Source organism: Argopecten irradians, chromosome 4, assembly GCF_041381155.1.
Source record: "Argopecten irradians isolate NY chromosome 4, Ai_NY, whole genome shotgun sequence".
Taxonomy (NCBI): Eukaryota; Metazoa; Mollusca; class Bivalvia; order Pectinida; family Pectinidae; genus Argopecten; species Argopecten irradians.
The window spans coordinates 35,039,190-35,051,227 of record NC_091137.1 but is presented as its reverse complement, the minus strand read 5'-3'; the positions used below and the strand labels follow the sequence as shown (position 1 = coordinate 35,051,227).

Below are 12,038 nucleotides of genomic sequence, written 5' to 3'. Positions count from 1 at the left end.
TATCCACATCTGAAAGAGTTGGGTAGAATATCCCTATCCTTCATATCCACATCTGAAAGAGTCGGGTAGAATATCCCTATCCTTCATATCCACATCTGAAAGAGTCGGGTAGAATATCCCTATCCTTCATATCCACATCTGAAAGAGTTGGGTAGAATATCCCTATCCTTCATATCCACATATGAAAGAGTCGGGTAGAATATCCCTATCCTTCATATCCACATATGAAAGAGTCGGGTAGAATATCCCTATCCTTCATATCCACATATGAAAGAGTCGGGTAGAATATCCCTATCCTTCATATCCACATATGAAAGAGTCGGGTAGAATATCCCTATCCTTCATATCCACATATGAAAGAGTCGGGTAGAATATCCCTATCCTTCATATCCACATATGAAAGAGTCGGGTAGAATATCCCTATCCTTCATATCACATATGAAAGAGTCGGGTAGAATATCCCTATCCTTCATATCCACATATGAAAGAGTCGGGTAGAATATCCCTATCCTTCATATCCACATATGAAAGAGTCGGGTAGAAGAATATCCCTATCCTTCATATCCACATATGAAAGAGTCGGGTAGAATATCCCTATCCTTCATATCCACATATGAAAGAGTCGGGTAGAATATCCCTATCCTTCATATCCACATATGAAAGAGTCGGGTAGAATATCCCTATCCTTCATATCCACATATGAAAGAGTCGGGTAGAATATCCCTATCCTTCATATCCACATATGAAAGAGTCGGGTAGAATATTCCCTATCCTTCATATCCACATATGAAAGAGTCGGGTAGAATATCCCTATCCTTCATATCCACATATGAAAGAGTCGGGTAGAATATCCCTATCCTTCATATCCACATATGAAAGAGTCGGGTAGAATATCCCTATCCTTCATATCCACATATGAAAGAGTCGGGTAGAATATCCCTATCCTTCATATCCACATATGAAAGAGTCGGGTAGAATATCCCTATCCTTTATATCCACATATGAAAGAGTCAGGTAGAATATCCCTATCCTTCATATCCACATATGAAAGAGTCGGGTAGAATATCCCTATCCTTCATATCCACATATGAAAGAGTCGGGTAGAATATCCCTATCCTTCATATCCACATATGAAAGAGTCGGGTAGAATATCCCTATCCTTCATATCCACATATGAAAGAGTCGGGTAGAATATCCCTATCCTTCATATCCACATATGAAAGAGTCGGGTAGAATATCCCTATCCTTCATATCCACATATGAAAGAGTCGGGTAGGATATCCCTATCCTTCATATCCACATATGAAAGAGTCTTATAGTATTTCACAATCAGTTGGATGGTTGATCGTGTTTAACGCTCTCTGAACATATTTTGGGTTCATGACGTCATAGACAAACACGAACCGACATTCTTCATAAACCCGTTTGTCTATGACTTCATAAACCAAAACTTTATTGAGAAGTATGCTTAAATATCAATGAATCATCTCACCAAGACACTGAACAACACACTCCACCTGGTCACAATATTCTGGCACATTCAATATACGAAACGCATTATTACAAAGAAGACAGTAACTGTTACAGTAAGTGTTGCAAGCAACACACGGCCTCTGTTGTCAATTACGTGTTTCTAATCTATGACCCAAAATTCAATCCCAAGCTAATAGCGATTTTAGCGATGTTATCCCCTATGTTACCTTTGTATGAAATTTGAACAAATTCCGTTGATGTGTTCTCAACTTATCATCCAGAAACTAAAATTTGTGAAACAATCTATTTTTAGCGTCAGTAACCTTTGTAGTTGACCTTTTGACCCCAAATTCAGTCCCAAGCTGTGTTTTCTTATATGCTACCATTGTGTGAAGTTTGATCAAAATCCGTTGATCTTTTTTTTTTTTGGGGAAACTAAATCCGGACAGACAGTCAGACAGACAGAGAGACAGACAGACAGACGGGAATAAACATTATAGTCCCCTCCGGTTCCACCCGCAGGGGACTAATAAAGAAGGTCTAGACGCCGTTTAATACATTTTCGTTCCATTTCCTTCCAGATCAAGCCTTGTCTAAAGACCATAGCTAAAGGATGTAAAACAAATGAAAACAAAATAAATGAAAAAACCTGTTATCTTTATTCGAATAATTTTCAAACAACAAATACTAAATGTATCCATATGACATAATTGTACAATGTAATTTATATTACTAATACAATATTTTTTTATTTCTTTTTTGATAACGTTAATGTACACCATTTTTCAATGGACTATTTCATCCTCAGATATATAATCATATGTTCCAATTTGTCCCACCAAAATGTGCATTACGCAACATCATATCATACTTGCTGTTTCATTATGATAGCACAACGATTGGGTTTTTTTTCATTTACAAACATCATGAAGATTTATTAAGAAAAACTTGTGATGACAGTTGGTTGAGCGTAGGTGGCAATTCCCGCCTTTTTAATAATATTTAAAGGATACATAAAACTGCAAACTGCAGTAATGACCTTTTTCTATTTTTTAAAAATTCAACTGTAGCAAAATTTTCACATAAAAATGAAAAATATGCCAAGGGATCTAAATCATGATCCCTACATAGAGATATTTAATAAGATAATAACGGTTATCACATTCTATTGTTATATTGTAATAAATAATATCAGTAAATATTTACAATAATCAATAAACGTTTGAAAGTTTAATCTTTCATACATGAAATACTTACATTGTTGTGTGACATCTCCATACAATCGGTTTATAAATATGTTTGCATGCATCTCTTATTTATTAGCCGTATCTTGTATTAATCACATCTACTCAGGAACAAAAGCGTCTTTTATCCATGATGCAATGAAAATTAGACTTCAGTCCACAAAAGATTTAGCCTACTATAATTACGATTTTAATTCGACCTCTCGTTGAAATCATATTTTTGATCAAACGTCAATTTCGAGCCGACCATCGCCATCATAGTTTTTGAAGACGTGGCCGTTGTGCAGTGGTATAAACCGCAGGTATGATTGGCTAGATGATTGGGTGCCGTAGACAGTGAGTTCGAGCCCGGGTAGGACAATAGTCATAGATTTGTTTTTCTTTGTAACCCGTATTTCTATAACATGTAAGGAGTTGGTTACGAACGGCTCATAAAAAACTCCACAAGGCCTGAATAGAGTTTAAAACAAAAACCGACGCAAATCCCATGTCGTCTTACACCGACAAATAAAATATAGTATCTAGTAATCTAGTTTTTACATAGCACAGCTAGCCATTGAATTACTGTACAAGTACAAGATGCGCCTCAATCAGCTGAAAAAGAGGCTTCCTCCAATGATCAGGGAACAGGTAAGTAACGCAAGGCGAAGGATTTGGGAGGTAGTTTTGAAATGGTCATCGGACAGTCATACTGAAAATGAATAACAAATGGTCATCGCCCAACGATACTCGGGTTACTATATGTCACTACTGAGAGGTAAGTCACCTAGCTTGTCCCAGATATGGTTACGGTAAACGATATTCGGAATTATTATATAGTGTTACCATTAGGTATGTCATCTGTCCAGCTTTTCCCAGAAATGTATAAATGCCCATCGATACTCATGATAACTATATATCCATACGTTTTGGTATGTCACATGTCCAGCTTTTCCCAGAAATGGCTAGCTAACGGCCATCGATACTCAGGATAACTATGTCCATACCGTTAGGTAATTAAGTCACCTGTTGTGCTTCTCCCAGAATTAATTATCAACCAACGATACTCTGGATAAATATGTCCATATCGTTAGGTTAGTGATCGGTTGAGCTTTTCCCAAAAATGGCCATCGCTTAAAGACAAATAAGTGTGAGTCTGCATGAAATGTCTCATGTCATTTTCCAGCGATACTTGATCAACACTTTCCTTGACAACGACGATGAGATGACCGTTTTTCTCCATTAAGGACTGCTGGAAAGCTTTGCGGAATTCCAACAGACACCATTCGCTGACAAGAAAGTTTGGCGACAACACTAAAACGGTGTGTCTACTTCTATCAATACTATTGATGATATTCTCAGATATACAGGCGCCGGGTATGAAGTCCTTATGGTGCAAACAGACTTGGAAACCTTTCGATACCAGGAAAGTGTACAGTTTGTCCATCACCCACGCTTCATCAAGGGAACTGTAAGAGATAAACGCGTCGAATGTCTTGTTGTCCACAATTGGCGATGGATGGTGGTAGGACAATCTAGATGCACGTGCATGTTTACGTTCCTTTAGAAACCACAGTACCAATGCTGTGATTAAGGCGCTTCCAATAACTACTCCACAAATCAACGCAATGTATTTTTCAGATCCCTCGGGTAAATGCATAGGGAAAGATTCCACAGACTCGGAGGAAGATATCTGCTTCTCCGGAACAAAGTATCCGAGGTCGTTATCGCACGCTGTATATTGTGTCAGATCTAGAAGAGTCAGACCAGCCATATTACCGGGGTAAGCACATTGTACACTGTTTCCAACTCTGTCGTAGATTGATGAGTGCGAGTTGTCCATTATCTTCGTTTGGTTAAGAAGCGTTACAACATCGCTTATACTACAGTTGCATACGATAGGGTTATCGACAAGTGACACTGTATTCGGCCAAAACTCAAATAGATTTCTAACTTCATCCTCAGTTACTAATTCTATGGCATTACTGGTCATTTCGACTGACAATCTTGGGTTAGACTGGTTAGGCTGTCTGTGTCTAAACGGAAGTGACGTAATTTGATTCCTAGAGAAGTCTATTTGTTCCAATGCTCCAAATTGAGTCCACCATCTATAAGAATACAGATGATAGGGCACTTGCTTCATGTGATTTCTTGATAAGACAAGAACTTTGAGTTTTGGGTACAAAGATTGCGAGCGCCAACCGGGAAAGAGAATACTGGCATCGTTCGTTTCTTTTGAATAATCGTGCCCAGAAAGCTCAAGGTATTCTAGAGCAGGGCAACGGCAGACCTTCTGTTTATCATATTTAACCAGTAACTGGCGATCATCTAGCATCAGCTTGACGTCTGGTTCATACTTATTAGAGACGTTGTGTTGGTGGTAATAGACTAGACGTGGGCTGATGACACAACTCACATTTCCCCCTTTAACCTCTTCCAATATGTCACTGAGTCGAAAATAACGTATGCAGTTTTTCAATAAGAAATGTTCAAGGTCGTTCTTTTGCTTGGTAACCATGGCTGGATTCAGAACATTGTAAGAGTGTATTTCACATCCTACTATGGACAATGAGCGAATGAGCCTCGCCTCGTGGGGTCTTGTCATCACTACAGAACCGCCAGAAGAACAAGCAACCGTCAAACCTATGTAGAAACCGCTGTGCGCGTCGGCGAAGGAGTAAACAACTTTTTGAAATGTCGTCCAATTCCACGGTTTCTCTTGGTAGCCTACACGACAAGTTATGTTGATGGTGCTTTGGATTTTGGTGATGTCCTCCACACGACCGACCTTGTGGACACTGTACAAATCACTTTCGATCTCGTCCTCCTTACTAAAGTAACAATTCCCCGGCACAGTGGCTATCAAGTCCATCGCAATATCTGAGAGGCTAAAATTGCGTACAACCGTAGAGCGACAGCCGGCTATTAGAGCAGCCACGCACATCAAATATTTCATCGACGACATCCCGTGGCCTGTGGGTGTCGTGATGAAGAAGAGTAATGAAGCATCTCTACCATTACAAAAGTGTATATGTTACCTCTCATTCTAAAGTACAGTATAGAGGTTATCTGAACCATAAAAATCATCGGCGCAACGTTATTTGCGGTTTCAGAGAAAAACCGCATTGTTATGGAAATCCTGAGGACAATTAGTACATGCCGGTCCATGACTTCATTGTTACTGATTGTCAATAATGCACAAGTTTATGATATGAAACCTGCCACTTGCATGGATTTATTGTGTAATGTTCACATAGGAGACATAACGCTGCCATTGTTTTATATTGTGAAATTTAGCATTTGTTTGGGTATAGTTCGGTCCCTTTTTGAAGAACATTAATTCTTCAGTAATTAGACCTTATAATGTGTTATAAACCAATGCGACAAAAACGCGCTTTATGTAGTCAGGGATCAGGGATACGACACATATCCATATTGTAAAATATTTACTGATATTCACAAATTTTTACGCCCCATTACTGATTGGGAACTATTCTCGTAAAATACTAGCTGCAATATTGTAGCTCAAAAGACTTTTAGACAAAAATGGTGTCGTCTTTAGCTCTACAATTGGTGCCTATTACTGCTAATGGAGCAAAGTAATGATTATACAAACCATTATAAAACGTTTCTTTGCATTTTATCGTACTTTTTTGATGTCGCTAACCTACTAGGGAATAGAACTGAGTTATATAAAATATCAAATTCTCATCGATCATTATTTTTTTTACATAATACATATGAAGATCTTTCTGAAGGAAATTTATACGGCAAGTCCACAAGTTGTGAATTTGACGTCTTGTGAGCGGTACGGTATATATTAAGGGTAGTTATGTTTGTTTTAGACAAAAATAATATGTATATGCATGTATACGCTTAAAATAATTGGAAACCTACAAAAAAGTATAGAAAACTGTGCCCGAGTGATTTTCGGAGGCAGTGCTCCACTACGACACATAGGGACCAATTCGTACCCGGCCGAAAGGTATAGTAGGCCGGGTACGTATATTCGTTCTAAATTATTCGAGTTACTGATAACAGCGATAAGTCGGGGCAAACAAATACAATGACATCGAGTTACAAGAGTTCGAGTTAACTGGCCATAAATTAGCTCGAGATACTCTGACCCTAACATCAGACTTTGATATGATGACAGATAGATGTCTGGTGTAGGACATCTCTCTGTCATAATGTCTAAGTCTGATATCAGGACTATTTAGAGGGAGCTAATATAAGTTGGACAAATTGTGTGCGATCCAAATATATATATTTGATACAAATAAAATATGTTTAAATCAAATCAACGATTTATATCTACACATTAATGTCACTATAATTGTTCCCTCGGATAACCAGTAAATATTTCAACCCATGAAATTGTATCAAAACAGGAAAGAAAAAAAAAACACGCGAACATTTCATGTCGTATAGTATTCCGAATTGGCATATTACATATAGTTATCTGCACTTGCGGGTAGGTATTGATTGTGACGTCATGTGTTTGCGAGTGTGACGTCATGTGTTTCGGAGAAAACGACGTAAATTGCGCTCACAAAATAATGACGTAACAATCGATACCTACCCGCAAGGGAGCTAACTCTGTAATATGCAAAGACGGAATATGTCACAATTGATACGTTGCCAAACACCGACAAATGGAATTTGTTTTCTATTCTAAACAAGCCAAAGCAGACGTTTTAGTACGTGAATCTTCCTTCGGTTACAAAATTTACTTATCATTGAAAGGCTTGAGCTTATTATTTTACTTATGGGACTATGCCCTATATGGAATTAAGTACTGATGATTTGACACACACACACATATATATTTGATTTAAACATATTTTATTGCAAAATGTGCAATGGGATTGGGCACAAGTTATACAACTTATATAAAGCCCGTTCCCAAAAATAATAAAACATTCAAATTACAGACAAGATGGCATTTACAAGAGAATATATACATAATATATAAAGTTGTATTTGAGTAGAGAGAGAGGGAGAGAGTGAGGGAAGAACGAGAAAGAGAGTGGTGGGGGAGGGAGAGAGCTATTGTATAACCAGTATGCTCCTCAAGTTTCAACTCGTAATATACTATAATTTTAAAATCTAAAATCTACCCCTCCGATAAAGACGACAGAAGTTCTAAACCACTTTTCTTAACTTTCGACTTCTCAATGTTCATATCATCCTGTCTTCGGTTTGTCTTTCTCCTGGTCACTTTAGGCTTTCTTTGAATATTCGTTTCTCTTTTGTCGTCAGTATCGGAGGGTTATACAAATATAATTTAAGTGTAAATACAAAACCAGTAAGATGTTGGGAGTAAGGCAGATATGGGAATATTTGATATTAATAGAAGGACGAAGTTAAAATCTATGAGTATCTTTGATATATTGCTGAGTGTGCATGAAGATTAATTCATTTTCTTGTGTACTTAAGTTCATATTTCCAAAAAGTAATAAATTGACAGAGAGTGGAATAAATGAGTTTAGCTGTCGAAATAGAATGATTCTTTGGTCACTATATGAATTACAATTAAAAAAAGAAATGCTGTGGATCTTCAACTGGGAAACCGCAATGACATTTTTGATCTGTTACAATATTGGCTCTGAATAAATGGCTACGTAATGAACTTGAACGATTTCTTAAGTTTGTATGTATAATGTTTAATTTACGGTCTCCAAAATAAAAAAAAGTTGGGTATTACAGGTACGTCTTTGTTCTGGATAGCATGTTTAAAATTAGAGAATGACTCGCTATGTCTTGTGTTTATAGGTAACTGGTTCCATAAACGAACGGTAGACGGGAAAAAAAGATATATTTGAAGATTCAAGTCTATTATTAGGAAGTGTGTAATTTTCTGCATTACGAAGAAGGTGTTGGGTGTTATCAGCAACTATAGAAGGAAGGAGTGTTTGTAGATAGGTTGGGGTTAGCCAATGATGTATTTTATAAAAGAGTTGGAGTTTTCTGCGAGACCGTCTGTTAGATAAGGGCTCCCACCCAGTTTCACAGTATATAGAGTTTCTGCTTGAGAACGATGGTAATCCCGTAACAATGCGACCTGCCTCTAATTGTAATTTTTCTAAGATTTCAGTTTCAGCGACCGTACAACCGTCCCACAACTCACAACAATATTCCAATATAGGAAGAATAAAAGTTCTATAAATTTTGCTTAACGTTTGTCTAGAGAGAATGAATTTTAATTTCCGTAGAACACCTAATTGTTTCGTGACAGTTTTACTGATATGGTCTATATGTCTGCCCCACTTACACTCAGAATCAATATACACTCCAAGATGTCGGTGGCTATCAACAAAGTCGATATTTACATTATTAAAAACAATATCAATTACATAATTAAGGTCAATATTCGAAATGAGGATAGCCTGTGTTTTTACTGGATTAAATTTCACTAACCATTTATCGGCCCAAGATTGGATATTCGAAAGATCGTTATTTAGTTTTTGTTCTATAACTTGTGGAGATTTGTCAGTGCAAAGAAGAGAAGTATCATCAGCGAACAGCTTAGATAGGCTGTCTAAATTATCAGTAATATCATTAATATAAAGAATAAATAAAAGGGGACCTAAGACAGACCCTTGAGGCACCCCTGCCTTAGTAATTTTAACATTAGATTTAGCATTCCCCAAACATACTTGTTGCGACCTATTCTTAACATAATCAGTTAACCATATCAATAATTTCCCCGATATACCATAGCTAGTTAATTTTTTTTCCCAATCCCCTGTGCCACACTCTGTCGAACGCCTTAGAGATATCACAGAACACTAAACAGGTTGGTTGTCTTTTTTCCAAATTATCACATTTTGAAAGATTTCTATGAGTTGATGAGTAGTAGAATGTCCAGGTTGAAAACCAGACTGATATTTATAAATAAGCGAATTATCTAACAAATAATTATGTAAGTACTTTGCGATTAGTCTCTCAAATACTTTACCAATTGTACATAATAATGAAATGGGTCTATAGTTTGAAGGATCTTGTTTGTCACCTTTTTTAAATATAGGAATAACTAATGCACGTTTCCATTGTGTAGGAAAGGATCCAGTCTCTAATGAGGTACGAAAGATAATGGAAAGAGGGTAGGCTACTGCACTTGCAGTGTTTTTTAGCATAATGTGACTAATTGAATCGTGTCATATATATATATATATTCACGGCAAAAACACCAATTATTGTCCAAATGATAAAAAATATTAATGCTCTGTCGGCGGTGGAGCATCTTTAAATTAAATAATCATCCCGACACAAACTCGTATTAATTACTTTTAGTAATTGAGATATATAATGAACCCCAGACACAATAACAACACAATAACAAATAACTTTTCCCCCCGTCTGATTTGATTATGATTTTGATCGAACATCTCGCGTGCTAGTGCGCAAAACCTGTCTACATTATTAGGCTTTTTTTAATTGACTCATTCATAGTCTATATATTAGGCAAAACAACTAATAATATAGGCAGGTTTAGCGGACTACTCGCGTGCCTCCTGCCTATATATTATGACCTCACTTACAGGTGGTAGTCAGATCACTGGCGTTGGCTATTGTTAAGATATAAGGACACTGCTCAGATAAATTAAACATGTCTGCCACATGTTGCATTAAATTTGAATTTAAAAAGCCATCACCTGTTATCATAACTGCAAAATAAACCGATTAAAAAAGTCCCTCAGATAGCAGGTAGTGTTTGAATTGCAAAAAACAATACATGTCATTGTAACTGTAAAAATCAATAGATTAAAGAGGTTACTCACCCTAATACGGATAGCAGGGAGTGTTTGAATTTCAAAAGTCAACATATACATACTTCCTGTTCAATAACGCCCACCTTATTACAACTAACAGAAGATATCCTGAATCATATTGGGCCCCCAAAGCATATGTGTCATAACTCGGCGAAAATTTTGACACGCATTTTTGTCTTCGATCGTTAAGGTTTTGATGAATTTAGCTTATTAAAAAGAAGGCATATGTATGATGCTTTAAAACACTGGAACCTGGCACGAATTTCTAACCAACATTATATATACATAGATATATTATAGAATCTATAATATAAAGTGTTGGTAAGAAATTCGTACCAGGTCCCTATGCTTAAAAGTATTTGCAGCAATACAGATTTTTTTAAAGATTGATGCATTTTTAAATAAAATCATTTATGAAGAAGTCACTTTATAGTAACTGATATAATTTTAAAAATGTGAAATGAAATGGTAGACCACAACTTGGCTTCTCGGTTCGACCATGTGCACTCATTTCACTGAATTGTATACGTACAATTCATTATTTTTGGAAGTACATTTTTTTCCTAAACAGCTTCATATTACCAGTAAAACAAGCTCAATAAAGAACCAAGGTGGACTAAGCTAATGTTAAAAATTACATAGAAACTGCCCAGAACCCAATTTTCTTTAAACTTTGCATATCGACTGTACTACTAGTTGCCCTTTTAAAAGAAGACTACCTTTTTCCTTTTTGTGATTTTAAAAACAGTCCCAAAGGGCCTGAAATCTTCTTGTTTAATTTATTAAAACTACCTTTAAAAATATGTCAACATAGGTCATCCTTTGATGAAGTTTTTTTTACATTTTTTTCATAAATCATTTGAGTGGATCGTTGACCTTATATACGAGTCATAGTTCTTAGATTTTGAACGGAAAATTCTGGTTTTTTTAAAATGGTTATTTTAAATAAAATTAACACTTTGGGGGGAAATGGGAAACGAAATATTGCTCTTTTGTCATCTCACTTCACCCTATCAAATGCACAGGGATCTGAGAATTAGTTACAGATGATATAACCATGGACTCACCAGAGTGCCCTAAGACCATGTTTAGACGTTTTAAAGGTCTAGTTCAAAAAACGATAAAAGTCATATTCTACATGGTACTATATACTATATATGAAAAGTCCATGTTTGAAAAGTAACGGCGAAATCCATATATAGATGTACAACGTCCCGAAAAGATAGACTTTTCATAGCCGGTCAATGAGATTGCAGCCGAAGCCTCGCTCATGCATATAATATCAGCCATACCACCAGTATGAATTTTAATTAGCTGACGTTCAATATGTTTGTCATAATGGGAATTGTTTCGTCTTAATAACGACATTTTGTACGTAGGATGATTTGAAAGGAAAATTATCGCTCTTTCCAACGGTAGTAACCGTTTTCATGACGATGTACTAAAAATGTGTTTTTATAGCCGCTTAAGGTAGGCGGGTTAAGAGTCTATGAGTTTCCACCCTTCTCGTAAATAGTACCATGTAGAATATATTTTTTATCGTTTTTTTCATCTAGACCTGGTGGGT

At 36.5% G+C, this 12,038-nt stretch overlaps 1 protein-coding gene across 1 annotated transcript; it reads right to left on the bottom strand.

The window, feature by feature from the left end:
• Positions 1-2,124: 2,124 nt before the first annotated feature.
• On the bottom strand, positions 2,125-5,937 carry LOC138321448 (toll-like receptor 6). Its single transcript, XM_069265150.1, has one exon. The coding sequence runs from the start codon at positions 5,659-5,661 to the stop codon at positions 3,787-3,789; it is 1,875 nt and encodes a 624-aa protein (XP_069121251.1). The 5' UTR covers positions 5,662-5,937; the 3' UTR covers positions 2,125-3,786.
• Between the last annotated feature and the right edge of the window lie 6,101 nt (positions 5,938-12,038).

Bases quoted from the DNA above. Each gene is read 5' to 3' on its own strand.
- LOC138321448 (XM_069265150.1), bottom strand. From the start codon at position 5,661: ATGTCGTCGATGAAATATTTGATGTGCGTGGCTGCTCTAATAGCCGGC.